Source organism: Amphibalanus amphitrite, unplaced genomic scaffold, assembly GCF_019059575.1.
Source record: "Amphibalanus amphitrite isolate SeventyFive unplaced genomic scaffold, NRLGWU_Aamphi_draft 000453F_arrow, whole genome shotgun sequence".
In the NCBI taxonomy this organism is placed as follows: Eukaryota; Metazoa; Arthropoda; class Thecostraca; order Balanomorpha; family Balanidae; genus Amphibalanus; species Amphibalanus amphitrite.
In genome coordinates this window covers 427,101-446,721 of record NW_024881947.1, presented here as the reverse complement: position 1 = coordinate 446,721, position 19,621 = coordinate 427,101, and the positions used below count along the sequence as shown (strand labels likewise).

Genomic DNA, 19,621 nt, shown 5'->3' with positions numbered 1-19,621 from the left:
AGCGCTCGTCTACTTCAAAAGGTTTGGAACCGTTCTTCAACATCTAATATGCGATCGGGTTATGGCACAACTTTTCCCATTGGAGCTTTTTTTCTAATACAGCAATACGAGAAGCGTTACATCGTCCACTGGCGGATCCAGGGAGCGGGCATTTAAAGCAAATATTTACTGTCCCTCCCCTGGCCCCTGTACCGCCCGTAATAGACAAAACGTACCTTATGTTTCCTAATAATAACACTTTTATCAGGATTTTTTTTTGCTTTATACTGTTCAGCAGTAGATCCGTAAGGAATCGAAATCCGAGGTGTTTTGGATTTCGGACACTTTTTTTTGGGGGGGGGGGTATGTCCCCTACAGCGTCGAAAACGCCCTTCTGGATCCACCTATGACATCATCTCGACTGGGATCTTGTCCCCCCCCCCACGCCAAAATCGAATCCGCCGCCACTGGTCACACAAGGGCAGAGGTCGGAGTCAGTCGGATAGAGGTCGGGGTCACACATCGGCCAGTCACACAGCACACAGGCAGAGACTGCAGTGTCAGTCGGGCAGAGTCCGGAGTCACCTAGACAGAGTCTGGAATCGCACAGCTCACAGGCAGACTGCAGTGTCAGTCGGGCAGAGTCCGTAGTCGTCCACACAGAGTCTGAAGTCACCCAGCTCACAGGCAGACTGCAGTGTCAGCCGGGCCGAGTCCGGAGTCACACAAGAGTCTCAAGTCACACAGCTCACAGACAGAGACTGGTGTCAGTCGGGCAGAGTCCGGAGTCCGACTCCAGCGGTCCGTCTGGCCGGTCGATTCCCACGAGTCGGATAGGTGTCAGGTAACAGCTGACTGGAGCACCGAGCAGGACAGAGCGGGTAGAGGGCCGGAGAGGCAGGGAGAGAGGTGTCCTGTTGCAGGCGGCACTTACCGGCTCACATTCACAACTGACACATGAGCCACTGTTTGGCGCTGGCTGGGCGCTGGCCTTGGCCCTCAGCCACAGAGACAATCACTCCAGCCGGCCCTATCTTATCCGAAGCTTTAGCTGTGACATATGAGGTTTAGCGGATCGTAAAACGTGTTGTCAAGTGGATCTAACCATGCCTTTTGTTTGGTGGTCTACGCAGGGTCGATGGTTTCGTTCATAGGTCTTAGGAGTGGACAAGCTGGTGTGTATGTGGGATAGGAGGGGGGGGGGGGGGGGCACCAATGCTTGGTGCCAGTAATAAATAATTATTTAGTGGATAGAGGGGCGGTGTGCATGGCTGCATGACAGCAATGCTGCAGAGGGCACGGGGTCGGGATATCTGATCTATGTTCTACAAATAGATTGTGGCAAGTCAAATACGAGTGAAGTGAAATACCTAATCGCCATTAGTTACATATAACTACCTGGGCTGCGAATGATGATGTAACATTCACCAGATGATCGTTTCGTTTGATGGCGTAATTCCATGACCTCAAGGCTCAAGAACTGAAGGCATAGTAACCTGTTATCGACCTCATTCAACCGAATAGGAAATACGGAAAATACGGACGGACGCAAAGCCGGTGGTCAGGACTCAGCATATCGCAATTGCGGCATGCAGCACAAGCTGCATTTTGACCTCTCTTCATCTATCCAAATGTTCAATGTCAAAACACTGAAAAAAAGTTGGTGAGCCGTGAGACCTTCTCCTCCCCTTCGGTGATTCACACCAGGCGGCTCCGTTTCGCGATGCTGTGCAACACCCAGTCGCCGGGGCGCCAGCCAATCAGCGCATCCAGGCGTCAGCCGTGCCGCGCGCTGATTGGCTGCCGTGTCGACCGGCAGCGTGGGAATATTTTGGTTCTCATGAGGGGACGGAGGGACGGAGCGCGCATCTCGCAGCTTCCTGCCGATACCGGTCAGTTTTGATTTGGACTGGGAGTGGTGTGATGTGTTGCGGAGGATAGTGTTGGCTGACGTTCCTCATCATGGACAGCGCATTTCGTGAGTACAAACCTACATATGTTATTATTATCGCATGGCCCCCTTTTTTTTTGCAAAAAACGCTTAAAGGGGCTGATCGTGGCGAAACGTTAGGTAACATCGGGCCTCGAGTTGATGAACTCTACATCCATCCTGAAAATTTAACCCTAGCCGGCACATGGGGTGGGGGTGGGGGGTTGATGCAACCCCTCCCAATTTTTTTTTGTTCGCGGATAACTCGCGTAAAAAGCGGCCGATCACAACGAAACTTTCAGTACCCTCGCATTGATCAATTGTACACCTACCCTGAAAAGTTTATGACCCTGACCCCAATGACCTTTGACCTGTGGGTTGTGACCTACTTTCCGAGACCATGTTCGGCCGGAAGAGACCATGTTCGGCCGGAATCGCGATTCGGCGTGTCAGCTCATGTCCGCGCGTTTCCAGTCTTTTTGTGATTGTAAACTGACTGAACCACAAACCTGTTTAAACACGTTCAAACCTGTGAAATGGTGTTGGTGCCATTCATTATGGTGGTTGTCAAGGTCACGGGATGGTCAGGTTGAAGGTCATTTACTTTTGATGACCTTGGTTCACTCTTTCGAGTTACATGTTGCCAGGGTCTTTTTTAAGCTGATTTCGAATGTAGCCTTCACTTGAACATTTACGAAGTAGTTTCATATGCCTGCTCAGTGCTCGTGCGAAGTCAGCCTTACCAATACCGTGGTTTTAGTGCATTCTTAACATGTAACAGTAACGACGCCGTCAGTGGTGGCTCACTCCTACAACGGATAGCCGGCAGGACGCTTACTAGATGACCTGACTTGACCTGACCCAACTCAACCTAGTCGAAATGCGGTAAGACTCATTTGGGATCAAAACTAACATGACATTCGTGGTCAGCACCCCGAAAAATATTACAGTCTCGCGTTATGAAGTTCCAGCAGGTCCCGATTTCCCCGACTTGTGGGCCATTGACCTGACCTGGAAGGTCAATTAATGACATGCAATCTTAAAATAGGGTAGCATCGGCTTCCTCTCGTCACGGGCAACACGCTCGTTTTTTCCGCTAAGGTCTAGCTTGATCAAGGGCCGAACGGCATGGCGATGGCCCTACGGACCCTCTCCCCATGGGGAGAGGATCCGTTAACCCTCGCATGTGTAGGGGGGGGGGGGTCGGATGGACCCCCCCATGGTTTTTTGCGAATAACTCGCGTAAAAAGCGGCCGATCACGACGAAACTTTCCGTACCCTCGCATTGATCAATTTTACGCCTACCCTGAAAATTTCATGATCCTGACCCCAATGGCCTTTGACCTGTGAGTTGTGACCTCTTTTCCGAGACCATGTTTGGCCGGAATCGCGATTCCGCATATGTCGGCTCCACTGAACTCTATAATGGTCGCGCGTTTGCAAGATTTTCGTGGTTTCAAACGTTCAAACATGTGATTTGATGTTGCTCCCATGCATTAGGGTGGGTGTCAAGGTCACCTGAAGGTCAGGTCAGGTCAGGTCATTGACCTTTGGTGACCTCGGTTCACTTTTTCGAGTTTTACATGTTTCTAGGCTAGTTTTTGTAGCTGAATTCGAATTTAGCAACCATTTGAACATTTACGAAGTAGTTTTGGTGACTTCGTAACATGCTACGAAGCTGTCGGAGGCGGTTGACACGTATACGTGTCAACTACGTAGTATACTACGAATACCCGTCACGACGCTTACTGGTTCATGGTTGACCTGACCTGACCCGACCTGGTCTAAATGCTTAAAGACATCATCTGTGATCAAAACTAACACGATATTCGTGATCAGCACCCCGAAAACCACTTTGCAGCCACACTTAACCACTTTCTAACAGGTCCCGATTTTCCCGACTTTGGGTCATTGACCTGACCTGGAAGGTCAACCAATGACCCAGGACCTTAAAATTGGGTATCATCGGCTTCCTCTCGTCACGGGCAACACGCTCGTTTTTTTTCCGCGAAGCTCTAGCTCGATCAGGGGCCAAACGGCAAGGGGGGGGGGGTCCAACCTCCCCCCCTACACATTAGAAGCTGGCAAACGCCGCACACATGCGAGGGTTAACCCGCGCGGGGCTGGGGGGTAAATTTTACCCCTCCCTCGCGAATTTTTGCAATATTTCAAAAACGGCGGCGCGCAGCGCCGCCAAACTTTCAGTACCTTTTCGTACATCAATTTGACACGTTCCCTGAAAATTTGAGCGAAATCCTTCGGATTTTTTTTTGAGAAAATAACGTTTTAGTGACGTCATGTTCGCCTTTTTCGCGTCAAAAACGGCAAAATTTCAAACGCCGCTAACATCTTCATTTTTAAGGGAATCAAGATGTAACAAAAAGTTATACGTGATTCCACTTTGTCTATCAAATGGCTATCTCTGTTTTTGGAAATTTTTGATTTAGGCCCAATTTAAAAAAACTGTCTTTTGGGAAAATAATAATAAAATCCAAAATTTTGCGTGTATAAAAAACCGGAATATATGTCAGAGAAGTGGTCCATGTGCACCTACATACCAATTTTTAGAAGAATCGGTTAAAAATGTGGGAGTTATTTAAAATTTTATGACGTCACGATTAACTTTTTTTTTAAATGAAATTTTTGGAAGTTCTAGACCTCGTACGGAAACAAAAATAGCACCATTCGATTCGGCGTGAAAAACTGCATCAGATAGACACCTTTTTAGGCCTTAACCCGGCAGGCGGTGGGCCTCCCAGCCACCTTTCGCGCGGTGGGGGGGGGGGCATTTTTTTGCCCCCTCCCCCCTCGTATCTCCGAAACTACTGGACGGATCCGGAAAATTCGAACGGCGTTCGATAGCCCTGTCAAATTTGTTGAAGGAAACCAAATTTCATTGACCTCGGGGTCACCGATGACGTCACAGGTCTGGTCAAAGATAAAATGTTTCACCGTTCACGGGGCTTCTAGGGAAAGCGCTATAACACCGAGTAAAACGCATTTTGTCGAAAATCAGCGATAAGGCGTCAGTTGTCTAGTACATATGTTGCTATTAGAGGTCACTGGTCATACCAGGTCAGGTCACAGGTCAGGTCACCAAAGGTCACCAAGGGTCACCACATGAACCCAACTTTACTAAGGTTGTGCGATGCATGTTTTATGGCCAGTTTTTCATTTCCAACTCAATGGTTTTGGTTAAAAGACCATCAGGTACGGTTTAGGTCACTTTCTGGTGGAGGTCAGGTCAAGGTCAGGTCGAAAAAGGTCAAATTTCAAAGTTGATATTTTTGCATAAAATGGGTATCGATTCGATGCAGCTCGTTACGTGGAGTCTAATGTTGGTCTTTGTTTTGCGCTACGAGGTCTAGAATTGCTAAAAATTGAGTTTGAAAATTTGACGTCATCAATTTTGAACAGTTTTTTCGCTATAACTTGGCCAAAAAAAGAGGTATTGATCTCAAATTTGGTATGTAGATAGAAGGCGGTAGGGACTATCACATATATTCCGTTTTTTTGAAATTCAAGTTTTTTTTTTGCTATTATTTTCAAAAAATCTATTTTTTGATTTTTTTGGGGTCAAAATCCAGAAAATTCGAAAAACCGAAATAGCAGTTTGGAGCCCTCTTGATTTAACACCTTTTATGTCTGGAACATTTTTCTGTATCGCTAAAGCTGTAGGCCTGACAGCTCTTCCCGCGAAACCTTTTTTTTGGTCGAAAATGGCAAAAATGACGTCACTCTGACGTGAATAGCGGCCAACCTATCATAGCCTTTGGAAAAATTTTTGGTTGCCATGTGCTCTAGCTACTCCCGGGAGGGTACTGAAAGTTTGGTGACGATCGTCGCAGCGGTTCTCGAGATATATCGAAAAAACTAAAGGGGGGGGGGCAAAAAAATTCCCCCCCCCCCCGCCGCCTGGAAGGTTAACAACCAACTTCGAAATTTGACCTCACTTGACCTGACCTTGACCTGATCTCGACCTGAAATTCATCCAGATGTGGTCCATATCACCTATTGAGTGTGCCTATTGAATTCTATGAATAAAATGACCCATAAAACATGTGTCGCACATGCCCTTTTCTATATTTTGTTTTTGGCGACCTGACCTGACCTGACCTGACCTTGACCTTGACCTCTAAATGATATTGTATGCAACGAATATTGTCTTGGTAGCCTAAGAACACGTTTTGGGCAATCAGTCGCAGTCCATGACTCCATTCTTCGGCAACTACGGTGCAAGGCCGATGAAACTTGCAATTTGTACCCTTGACCTGATCTTGACCTTGACCTCAAACTTTGAATTAAGTAGGGTAGACCGGGGCAAGTCGCCCCGCCGAGGTAAAACGCCTCACCGATGTTTCTCGGAACTGGCAAGGTTCTGGAGAAACATAATCTTTTCTGTAAAACGTGCACTATATGATCATTATATGAGCAGACTGGAAAAAATGTGATGACTCTTTAGGGAGATATAGCCAAAAATGTGTTTTTGGAGTGATTTTTATGTTTTGTTGTCAGCTTATGCATCATGGCGTTCTTTTATGGTCCACATCAGGTTAACGACTTTTATATATTTTGAACAACTTTATTCAACGCTTTTAATGCCGGGCTGGTTCGTGTTAAATTATGCCTTGCTGGAGTGCAAGGCGTTGTTCTCTGACCGAACTACGTGATGGGGTAAAACGCCCCAGTAGGTCGCGGGGCAAAACGCCCCATGGGGCGTTTTACCTCATGTGTTGTTCGGACTACCCACTTCCTAATGTTCGGTAGCTGGCTAACAGTAAGTTTCTATGCATTTATATGTACTTTTCTCAGCAAGTGGATGGCAAAGGAAGTATTTTGTTAACATTTCCATTGCAATAATTTATTATTTGGCCTTATGAGGCAGGTGAAAAACCTGCTCATACAATAGTGTCATAGCTGAACACCTGATAGGATGGAAGGAGCTAACTTCAGTGCCGTGCTTCCCAAGGTCTAACAGACCTCTCATATAGGATTTAAGTCAACTAGCATGTTTATTCTTTAATCTAGAGTATGGGGCTTCTTGCCCCAGGCCGTGGGGTGTTTTGCCCTGGGGTTGGGGCAAAATGCCCCATTTGCAGTTGCTTCACAAATCACTTCCTAGCTAGGAGTCCGATCATAAGTGAATGAATTTGAGGGATGGAATTTAAAGTAAAATGTCCAAAGAACGCATTGAGCACAAATTTGGCCTTCCAGGTGATGTGGGACAAAAGTTATGCAGCAAAATAAATTATCTGGGGCGGTCTGCCCCAGGCTACCCTACATGTTTTTAGTTGTTCGTGATGAGATCTTTCGATTAGCGTTTGAATTTTCCAAATCGGACCATTAGTTCGGGAGATAACAGGGGGGGGGTAAAATTTGCTCCCCCCCAGCCCCGCGCGTTCGGCTGGAGACCCCAGCCCCGCGCGGGTTAAACTTAAGCTTACAGCATCTAACGTTAACGTTAACGTTAAACTTACAGCATCTAACACATGCATGTGTTAGATGCTGTAAAAAGGTCGTATACGGGCGAGGGAGTGGGTAGGCTGACTGCTGTCTTTAAGTAGTAGATCCAGACTCCAGAGAGGCGATCCGTTGCAGGCTGCGGATGCGCCCCTTACCATTTCATTGAACATGATTATTTTTCGTCGATGTTGGACGCTGCGGGGTTAGCTTTAAATGCCCACGGGATCCGCCAGTGACTGCTGTGTGTAGAAATAATGAAGGGGGTGCGACTCGCTATTATATATTTTTTCATCAGTTAATCGCAACCTAGAAGCCACGCGTCGCCAGCCCATCAGGTAAATAGGTATGGATATTTGTTCCGAATTCATGCTGCAAAAAAAGTCAGCTGAGGTAGGTGTAGGAAACTATTTGGCCACCTGCATGCCGCGTTTCGTCAGGCGGCCGCTTCAAGACACAAACTCCGTAACACGTTACATGACAGTATGTTGGGTGCTCATGGAAGTTTGGAACAGGAAACTTCCGGTGACAATGGGGCTAGGGGAACCCACACGCTCATGGGTGGAGCTTTTCCAGGGAAGGTGGTGGGTGGGGCAAAAAGTCGTCAAGTCCACATGTCCGATTATGAAGTTGCATAAAATGCCACACTGAATCAATTCCCATCATTGCAGACATGATATTTTGCATCAAACAGACATTCCAAAGCTCTTCAAAGCAAAAAAGATTAATTTGCAAAGCAACGAAGTCTTTGAAATCAGCTAAAGTTAGTGGGGCAAAATGGTGGGGCGACTGCCCCACCAACTGTATAGGAAGCTCCGCCCCTGCACACGCTACCTTTTTACTGCTTCCCTTATCCCGGTGTTTGTCGCATCTGTCTCAGCCTTCGTTTTCAGCATAAAAATCGTGTAGCATGTGCACCCAAAGCCGGTTGGGGTCTTCTTTCCACGGATTTAATGAGGCCCTAGGTACGCACGTACATACCTACAGCTTGCATAAATATATCGGATTTTTCAATCAAAGACCTAAGGTCGGGTCAATTTCTTTTATATCCAATGAGGGAAAGCCATATGCCTTATTTTCTAAAATACGCGTTGTAATGACCAATTCTACCATGAATGACATCATTCACATTTCACAATCAAACTTGACTACATTGATGCCTTGTTCACTGTAAATTGACAAGGTCACGTGACGCCATCAAGGGTCACCAAATCTAACCAACATGTTTTTGCTGATGACTCAAGTCCTTACAGAAAAGAAGCACAGCCGCGCGAATGGTCTTCATTGTGGTCAGCTCGTCAAGACTCGTGATGCTTATTGACGTTGGGCTCACGTGTTCTTCTCAGGTCAGATTTTGACCTGGACCTTTCGAGGTTGAAACATATGCATTTTATTGCGGATTGACAAGTGGATATCAATGGTGTGTTCGTTTCGCTCTAGCTTCATACCTAAGTTTAGAAAGTATTCGCAAAAAAAAAAACTCATGGCCTCTAACGCCACTATTCCGATTTTCGAAAATTTTGACCCTTGTGGGCTGTGACGTACGTCATTTTTAACTCTCGCCCATCGGGGTCGTGACCCCGACGTCAAACGAGGGGTCGAACGGACCCCCCTCCCCTCGGTTTTTCGTGAATAAATCGCGTAAAACGCGACCGATCGCGACGAAACTTTCAGTACCCTCGAGTTAATCAATTATTTTATACCTACCTGAAACGTTTCATGACCCCGACCCAAAGACCTTCGACCCGTGACCTATTTCTCGAGACCACGTTTGGCCGGCATCGCGATTCGGCGTATGTCGGCTCGCATTAGCTGCGCGTTTGCAGTCTTTTCGTGGTTTCAAGCGTTCAAACATGTGATATGATGTTGGTCCCGTGCATTAGGGTGGGTGTCAAGGTCACCTGATGGTCAGGTCTTTGATGATCAGGTCACCTTTGATGACCTTGGTTCACTTTTTTTAGTTTTACATGATTCTAGGCTTGTTTTTTGGAGCTGCAATCGAATTTAACAACCATTTCATTTAAACATTTACAAAGTAGTTTTGGTGCCTTCGTAACATGTTACGAAGCTGCACCAGAGGCGATTGGCACCTATAACGAATACCCGACAGGGTAAGGTCAGGTCAGATCAACCAGTAGGGGCCCTACTGGTTGATCTGACCTGACCTTACCCGATCTGGCCTAAATGCATGAAGACATCACTGTGATCAAATCAAACATGATATTCGTGATCAGCACCCCGAAAACTGTTACGGCGGCCGTTTTATCGTGCTGGGTCGGGCTCGGCCGACGTGTGTTTGACCCGCGAAGAAAAGACGTTGATGAGAGCTATATTTTCTTGTATTTTCTTGTCGACAGCAGAGCAGAGCGAAGATCAGGTTGAAGAGCAGTAAACAGTCACTAGGGGCCACCCGCCACTGGTCACAAGAGTTGAGTTTCACTGGAAGTGCACAGTTTGAGAGCCAGCCGGAGACTGCCTCTGCACTCCCGGGAATGTCCCGGGCTAGCCTCGGGCATCCCACGAACTACGATCTTAGTGGTTAGCGATGGACGGAAACGAAACGTTACAGTACGCTAGTGGCTAGAAAAATGGGTACGGGGCGGAGTTTACACCGATGTACTGCCCGAGGCGCACCTGGCATTAGCTAAGTGTGACTAAACTATGATGGACACGTATGTAAACGATAGATTTAAGGCTTTGTACAGTAACAGCCGGAGTCGAGATAGTTGAATAGCGCGCGCCGCTAAATCCTCCTAAGATGGGCATGCGTGGCATCGTGACTGACGTGCCTTGGGCGGCGGCGCGGCACGCGGGGTTGGCGCAGCTCAGCCGGAGCTCGGGAGAGTCGGCAAAGTCGGCAAAGTCGGCCCCGCGCGGCCGGCGCTGAGACATGGCAATACGATATGAAAACGAAAAAGAGGCGGTAAAATAACATTGACATTACAAGCGGATGAAGACGGTAAAATTAAAGTGGTATTACAAAACTCCATTACATAGCTGGTCCCGATTTTCCCGACTTTTGGGTCACTGACCTGACCTGGAAGGTCAACCAATGACCTAGGACCTTAAAATTGGTTATCATCGGCTAACGGCTTCCTCTCGTCTCGGGCAACACGCTCGTTTTTCCGCGAAGCTCTAGCTCGATCACGTGCGAAACGGCAAGGGGGGTTCCCCCTCCTTATACGTGTGCGGCTGGAAAAACACCATTACGGGCGAGGGCTAGGTGTAGATCCAAACAGGTATGGGCAGGGTAACTTTTAAAGGGGGAAAAGGGGGAATTTCCCCCCTTCGAAAATTCCGCTCCCCCTTTCAAATTGTGCGTGAACGGCTAGGGAGGGAAGGGGGAATTTCCCCCTTTCAAATTTATTTTTGAGCCCATTTTCAATCAATTCGCTACTCAGATTCTATAATCATCGTCGATCAGACTCTAGTCATCAATCAACGTTGCTGGCGCTTAGATAATTTTCAATTTGAGGTTCCATCCAACCATTTTACGTTCAGTGCAGCGGGAACTCCAGATTTGACCCGATACCGATCGGATGGTCGGTGGGACCGTCTCTTGTCTTGTCTCTTCCGTCTCTTCGCAATCACTGACATATCGCTACAGGCGTAGAAACCGGCGGGGGACGGGGGTCATGACCTCTTCGAACCAATGGTCTTCCTTCGAACCAGGGTCCTTCAATCGGTCTTGGCCTAGCAACAATAGTCACGTGCTAACCTCTCTCTATTTAGAAAGGCGCTACTTGATGTTTGGCCAGGGTAATAGGTTGATACTATTGATTGACATTTGCAAGGGCGCAGTCAAGTTCCCCCGCCCCTTACCGCACAGGTAGGTACCGGGCTTCTCAAAAAAGTTAGACGGATTTCTTTTTCGAATGGAGAACCCCTAACAACATTTAAGCAAAATCAATGCACGTTGAAAAACGGAGAATTGTTCGTAGATTTATATGACACCATGGTTTGAGCTTAAAAAATGAAGCCGTGGTCTTGGGAAGTAAAAGCAAAACTCGTGAAATTATGCTTTCCCAGACTAAGTCGGTCGGTTCGACACCACGGAAGATCCTCAAACACTTTCTCTTTGCCCTTAAGGGCAAAGAGAGCAACATCTTGAAACAAAATTTTCCACATTGTTGACAAGGCTCTGGCTCGAGGAAGTGTTAACACGCGCACTGCAGCGGGTCTGAGCCGAACACGAACTGCAGGGGGGGGGGGGGCCGCAGGCGCGTAACCACCACTGGGGACACTGGGGACCGGTCCCCAGTAACTTTTGGGTTACTGGGGACCGTCCCCAGTAAAACCGATGACCTCCTCAATTTGCTTAAATAGCCAAATATTGTCTCTAAATTGACGTGAAATGTGGTCAACGGAAGACAAAACTATGGATGTTTTGCTCAGCCCGCGCCCGGGTAGGCCTCTCGGCTCTCAGCAACTTCGCCATGGTGGGGGTAGGTTCTTTTTGGCCACACCAGATTATCTCGGAAAGAAACAAGCTAGAAAGACGCGGTAAAAAGCAACATCTATAGCTCGCTACAGTATCTTCAGAATTACCTATGTCATTTTGATCAGGTCACCGCTGAGGTCACTGGAGGTCACCAAAGGTAGAATTTTCACGAACTTTTTGTTCCCAATTTTGACAACTTCTCACAAATCGGCGCATAAGTCGGCAACCAATAGAGCTGCAGTGCTGCGGGAAAGTGCATTCGATAGCTCTTTCAAAGGCCTTTTCTGAATAGTGTTCTCAGATTTGACCAAAGGTCAACGGTTTAGCCTCCAGGTTGGCGTTTTTGCGGAAAAGGTTTTTGTATCATAACTTTTAACTCCAAACTTGTATGACGCTGATTTTACCGGCATCGCGTTTGTCTCGTCGAGACGCGTCGAATGAACTATACGTTGACCTATTTGACCCGAGGTCAAGGTCACGGAAAAGGTGATGTTGCATTGTCATTCGATTGGTATTGTTGAGCTGTTTTCATTCGTGGTGTTTTTAGCGCTCTAGCATGTTTCTGCCTAGAGTTATGGTAAAAAAAACTATCGGAGATGTCTCATGACCTGAGATGACCTCAGGGGCATGGAAGGGGTCACAGCCACAGGAACAATTTTCTGGTTCAGTGTGTCATGTTTACTCGTGTCACGGTGTTTGAATGTGTTTTCGGCCAAAAGAAGAGCATTTCAATTTTCTCTCATTGACTTATCGTAAAATTGAGGTCGCAAAATTGACGTTGACATTAGGTCACCAACGTAAAAACTTTGAGGTATACGAATTGTCCATATTGATTTTCCTCATGCAAAATCTCGAGTTTCAGACTTCTGGGATGTAAACTGTAGGAATTAGAGATGCCACTTTTGAACCCGCGAACCCGCTTTCTGCGGGTTTTAAAAACCCGCAGGATTTGTTGCGGGTTCAAGAAGCACAACTTAGTCGTGTGGCGGGTATTTGGCGATCATATCTTAGAACCTATAAAATAATTTTTCTTCTTTTTTTAATGCAAAACACAATGCCTGGTGCATTTGCTCAGGTTAACAATAAAATAGTCAACAAAACAATCTTAAAACAGAAGCAAATAGAAAAATATATCCAGGAAGCACATTTCAAATGCAAAACAACCAGCATCCACACTAGGAATGACAGTCATAAAGTTTTTTTAGAGGCTTGACCTGGTGACCTGACCTTAAGTGACCTGGGGTCAAAAGATTCACACGATGCGAAATTGAGGTATCATAAGCTATACCTACAAAGTTAAGCGGCGTCGCGCGCCGCGGTTTTCTTTACACATGCAAAAAGAAATGGCAGGTGTGGCCAACCCCACTCTCCATTCGGGCAAAAAATTATCCTAAAATATAATAGGCATTTGATCTTCGCGGCCCACCATGTGGTCCCCAGTAACTTCAGACTCGTGGTTACGCGCCTGGGGGGGGGGGGGTTGAAAACACCCCCCCCCCCCTGAGATCTCGAAAACGGCGCAACGTAGCGACAAGCGGTAAACGGCGTTGGATAGGTTAAGATGAGATCGACAAGAAATACAAAGATCATTTTTGGGTCAGGTCGAAGACGAGGTCACCAGAGGTCACCGAAGACAAAATGTTACGATTTTCACAACAGGAATTTCGCGGTAGTTTTTCTTGAATAACTTGTCTTGCACACAAGACAGAGGATCGATTCGAACGCCATCGTTCTTAGCTCGTCAAGGCGCATCGAATGATATATAATATGACCTCGAAAGGTCAAGTTGAAAATTTGACCTCAGGTCAAGGTCATGACCTGACCGAAATAGGTCATGTTGCATATCATTCGATCCGCATTGACGAGAAAAACACGATAAACGTCGAACGGAGTCTCTATCTCTACTCAATCTCAAGTTATTGAAGAAAAACCGCTGGTGACCTCAGGTGACCTAAGATGACCTGGAGATCACCTTCCAAAGGTCATAAGTGATATGTTTCGGTGAAATCACCAACAGGGACCTGTAATACTATGATCCTGAGCGTATTGAAGTCATGGGATGGCATTCAGAGTAAGTTGAAATTTCTCCCATTGACTTATAATGGGCCGGTCGCAAAAATGACCTGACCTTAGGTCATCGATATAAAAATTCCGAGATATACAAGTTGTAGCTCGTGATGACTTTACTATTTCCTGTGGGTTTCAAGATCATATCTCAACAACTGTGGGCTTGGTGGGATTGCTAACTTCGAAATTTACGTTTCGAGGTAGGGTCACTTGACCTGACCTGGTGACCTGACCATAGGTCACCTGGGGTCAAAATTTTTACTCAAGGTGTGCAAAAGTTGTGAGAACAGGTATGCAAAATTTGGCGGCGCTACGCGCCGCCGTTTTCTCGCAATTTGCGAAAAACCACAGGGGGGGGGGGGTGAAAACAACCCCCCCTGCAGTGCGCGTGTTAACAATAGGTTCACGCAATTCAAGGAACACAGCGGCGGCCATAAACCCAATCAAAGGCTCACGGCGAACACCACTCGTGTGAGAGATGCGCTACTCAGACTGTCAATGGTCAGCGATATCGGGTGGCTCTGGCGACGTTTTGGAGGGCTCTGCAATATCAGGATGAGCAGAGATCCGGAAACGCTTAAGATCCAATGGTTACAGCAAGGTTACAGCAAGACGGTGCCACGCCACGCCAATACCGCTAAAGAAAACCGGCAGGGGCTGTGGGAGCGCTTCGGGCAGCGCGTGATCCCGAGGTTCGAGACACGCCCGTGGTCGGCGAATTCTCCGAACGTAACCCCACCGGACTTTTTCCTATAGGACCACCTCAAGTCCCAGGTGTACCGAAACCACCCAAGAAGTTCCGAAGATCATAAGGATGCAGTGAAGTCAGCGGTGTGCCGTCTGCAGCCTTCCGTGGGTCGTGCTGCAGCAGAGGTCGCGCTGCGCCGGGCTAAACTGTGCATCGAGCAAAAAGGGAATCATCTCGAACATGACCTCGGCGCGGCTCAGAAAGGCGACTGCGGCGAAGGTCGAAATCCCCTCAAACGAAATGTCTCTGATGTGGCTTTTAGGTGATACCCAATTATGTTTCGTTACACTGATACAACCTTCAATACGTTAGTTATAAAATCGTCTAACTTTTTTAGAAGCCCGGTACCTACGTATATTTTTTTAGCTTATTTTTTTTTTCAACCTAACAATATGAAGTGGCCAGAATCCGGGGAGAGAGTAGGATTTGGGGGTAGGTAAGGTTCTGCAGGTGCCATCCTAACAAAAACCTAATGGCATTGAGCCCCCTTTCAGATGCCCCTGGATCCGCCCTTGCCCCGAACTTTATTCCCCCTCTCGACTTTTCCTGTAAAAGTAACCCTGGGTATGGGTATAGGGTCATGACGTCATTCAGGGTAAAAAGGCAGATTTTCAGTGTCGAATCTTGCAGGGAACGTATTTTTTTTTTTTAATCCCATATGCCTGAGATGAGATTAGTGCATTTTCCACAACAGAACAGTCCTGCAACCGTGTATATGTGACTATCAAAATTATAATGCAAAAGTATAATAAATGATGACTTGTTCACGAAGTGCTCGTGAACAGACAATGGTTCGGGAACAGATGACTTTGGGTGGAAGAATTTGTGAACTATCAAATAAACGAACAACGTTCACGAACTTTTTATGAGCCAACCTGTAAATTAAGATAACGAACCCTAGGTCATTTAAGTGAAGTTCATGTCTGATATCTTTCTTGATGCAATCCTGCTAGCTTACACCGCAAATGTGTTTCATAATTTTTAAATGGCATATACCTAACTTTTAGCGGGATGCCTATTGCCTAAGCCTCGGCATCGAAAGGTTACGAGGGACGCTATTTTCAAGCTAGGTGAAGGGCATGACTTAACTATGCAGTGGGTAAGATTTTGGTGGCTCATATTTAAACTCCGGGCAATATTAGCCGTTTTCACGACGGTCTCTCCGGCGTGTGCACCTAATTTGACCAAAGCTGCACCTAATCTCTTTTACAGCAAATATCTTCATTTAATGAATTTATTTCAGTGTTTTAATCGATGATGCTCTCTGATAATACAACAAAGCAGGCATATCAGCAATTAGTGTAACCCTAGCTGATAGCTACTAAGAGACACACTGAACCTGATTTCACCAAATCTCCACCTGCTTTGCACCACTCACCAGATGTGTACATACCAGATGGCCGTCGTGAAAACGGCTATTGTTCACTCCCACGTAGTCCGGCCTCGACTTCGACTCCGACCCCGTAACCCTGTTAGTACGAACAGTGCACGAATAAAAATTGCCCAATTTTGGCACGGGGAATTATTATTCGTTAATGGTTCGATGTGTCTGCCTCCAGTCGCGGACTTTTGTCGGATCATGGACGAGTTTCGTGCCAACGGCCGAGACTCGCCTCTGGAAGAGCCTCCGGACTTGGTGTCATTATCTCCACACCGCCAGCCAGCGCGCCCCGATTGGGAGCTCCGAGGCGTCCTCTGGTCCCGGTACTGGCAGGTGTGCCGCGACTACAGCGCCACCTACAACAGTGGCGCCACCTACCGCCCGGCCGACCGTGTGTGCGGCGAGTCGGCTCACCACGGGGTTCTGCCTGCGAGCGACGGTCGTCCAGCGATCAACGGTCGCGGCGAGGGGCTCGCCCGATCAGCTCTCGGCGAGCGGCCCGACCTCCCGCTGCACCGGCCCCCGCGCGGCGGCAGGTCGGCGGCACGCAAACGCTCCAAGCAGCCCAACCACTGTGTGTTCTGCAAGAACAACAACGAGCTGCCGTGCGTCTACCGCAGCCACATCCTGAAGGTGAGGGACACACTGCTGAGTAGGCCGCTAGCACAGTCGCGACCGCTCCCAAATCCGTTTGAGTTTTTGTGTTCGATAGATAGGTGGGTAGATTTGGGCTTTGATGGTTTGAAACGTTATTTGGTGCATTATAACAAGTATGTAAAGTTTCAAAGATAAGCAAGTAATAGCCTTTGGCTCATTGTATGATTGACAAAAGAAATGGAAAAGAATATATGTGCATATATTCATGTATTCTTTATATTCTTTTCCATTTCTTTTGCCAATTATACAATGAGCCAAAGGCTATTACTTGCTTATCTTTTAATCATAAAGGGGCTCAACACAATTTTCAAAGAAACCCTCAATATCATTTAATATGTAAAGTTTCAAACATATACGTGACACTGGTGACTGCAGACAATGCGTAAATCTTTAGCGGGATAAGCGGTCAAACAATTAACATCAGACGCGCGGAACCTAGCAAGTGAGGATCATATGCTGATATTTACATGAAGCCCTCCGCAATCGGTGAGCTCTCTGCAGTGAGCTTACAAACAAGGTGGCCCATAATACCGAAAGTGGGCAATAAATCGTCCCCGCCGGAGGTGTCATATCGCCAATGAGCGCAGGTCTGTGTACCGAACTCCCCTTCCCCTCGCCTCGGCAGGACGACCGGGGGCGCATCAGCTGCCCCATACTGCGCGTCTACACCTGTCCAACGTGCGGTGCTAACGGCGACAACGCACACACCGTCAAATACTGCCCGCGGCGGCCGGCAGAGCTGGGCGCTCGCCAGTCCGCGCCGCCGCCGCCGCCGCCCCAGCGTCTCGGACGGGCGATCACCAAACGGGGCGGACGCTGAAGACCTCAGCGGACACCGGGCAGCACTATAGGGTCTCAGGGGCCACCAGACGGCGCTACATGGGTCTCAGCGCGACACCGGACGGCGCTGAAAGGTCTCGGCGCGACGCCGGACGACGTTAAACGCTGTGCCCTTTGCCACGGTGATTTTTTTAAATAATTGATCATTAGGTCGCGGGCTCAAGTGCTTGCTCGCTTGTCAGGCTGCATTGTGCAGAACGTTACGATGTTACGCGCGTCATGTTCATCTTTTTGATATTTGAGTCACTCAATCATATCCAGTTTTACGTGTGGCTGTGCCGTTCTTTGTGCCACTTGCCGAAGTGCTGAATTCTTCGCTGAGAACTGGTGTGCCACATTGTTTTCTGAAAAGTTGTACAATATGTCGTGGTGCCTATGACTCTGCAGATCATTACGATCTTTTGCGCCTCATGTTCATTTTTTTCATATTTAACTCGCCCGATTATATCGAGTTTTGTCCAAGATTTGCATGTTGCAAGGTGTGACATTGCAAATAGATACATAAATAAACATGTTGATGCCTGTACTTTTATTTGAATATCCATGTAAAAGCTGAAAACTACGTACCTACGGCTACGTTAATGCCATTGCATGCATTTTAAGTGCCGAGCTCAAACACAGCCTCCCGTCACCGACAGCAAACACTGGCTCGTCCCGCTGCGGTTATTGGTTCTCGAGTTATCGGCTGAGGCTGTATAACGCAGTGTCCCAAAAATATATTTTGGCTTGGGTGTCGGAGGGGAATATTCCTCAATACATAAAGGGCTGGAGTGGAAAATTGCCAGTCAGAAAGGCACTAAAAAGAGTTGAAAATAGGGATCAACAATTTATTTGTGAATGTTAGAGGGTGCTCTGGGGAGCTGCATTATGGGATGATTAAGTAGAATATGGAGAGAGGTAAAATGTACACGCGGATGCTCCCGATTGGTAAAACAGGAAGCGAAAAATCGCTCTGGAAAATTGGAGGTGAGAGTGGAAAATTGTATTCATTAGGGTGTCGCTTCCCACCCAAACTTGCAAATTTTGTTTATTTATTTATTTATTTATTTATTTATTCATATCGCCGACGGGAGGACCCATTAAAAGACGAAGTCGCACTTTTAAAACGAATAAGTTACATGCATAGGTACAAAGACGACACACTCGGGTAGGTATACATATAATAAAAGACCAATAAATAAACGGCCGGTAAAAAAATAAAAAAATAAAAATAGATATAAAAGATAGAAGGTATAAATAAAATAAGAATACTCAATAGAGTGCGATAAGTGACAACAAGGATGACGACAAGATGCCAGTAAAATGCTAGTAAATGAAATGAATGAACCTGCCAGGCAGGCACATCGAATACAGCGAGGCATTTCCATTAGCGTCACATTTCCGCCACAAAATGTCTGACGCTGCTACGGAATGTGAAAATACCGTCGCAGAACACGTCCACCGCGGGAAGTCTCTCTACAAGCCGGTTGAGCTGCCTCGGCAGCCTTGTAAATAAGCCGTTTTTCATTGCGTTCACCCTTGCAAATGGCACATGCAGCAGCGCACTCGCCTGTTGCCTAGTTGCGCGGATAGGCACACTAAGCGAGAACGCCTGCAGCAAGAGTGCGGACTTAATTCTGCCTCTAAGCACGTTGCGAACAAACATGATATCGTGCTGCACCAGCCTGGCAGATACGGAAGTGAGGTTAAAATGTTTCAACAAATCGGCATATGAAATGGAAGTTGAGCGATGATGACAGTTGGCGTTCAGCCACATTAAAAACTTGTGTTCGATCCGGCCAATCCTGTCGAGATGCACTGCGGCGGCTCCACTCCAAATTACACTGCAGTATTCCATGTTGGAACGAACATAGGCGAAGTATGATACCATGACAGATGATACATTGAGATTGAGATGTCCTCCCGGGGTAGCCCTTTGATACGATCTGATTAGGACACCCAAAGCACGATTTGTTTTTGATACCATCTGATGAACGTGGGGTCCGAATGTAAGTTTTGTGTCCAAAATAACGCCCAAATCTCGAATTTCGTTCACATGTTCCAAAACCGTGCCTCCGATTGAATATGCCGTGACCAGTGGTTTTGTTTTTAGAGTCATTCTGAACGTTTTGCATTTTG

The 19,621-nt window shown here is 47.1% G+C and overlaps 2 protein-coding genes across 2 annotated transcripts in view; one reads left to right on the top strand and one right to left on the bottom strand.

Annotated features, from left to right (window-relative positions):
* LOC122391758 overlaps window positions 1–19,621 on the bottom strand; it is a 58,074-nt gene that overhangs the window by 6,374 nt on the left and 32,079 nt on the right. The window lies entirely within an intron of this gene.
* On the top strand, window positions 1,840–18,013 carry LOC122391762. The gene is made up of 3 exons (XM_043385990.1): window positions 1,840–1,957; window positions 16,185–16,639; window positions 17,289–18,013. Exons 1-3 carry the CDS (start codon window positions 1,942–1,944, stop codon window positions 17,481–17,483), a joined length of 666 nt encoding a protein of 221 aa, XP_043241925.1. The 5' UTR covers window positions 1,840–1,941; the 3' UTR covers window positions 17,484–18,013.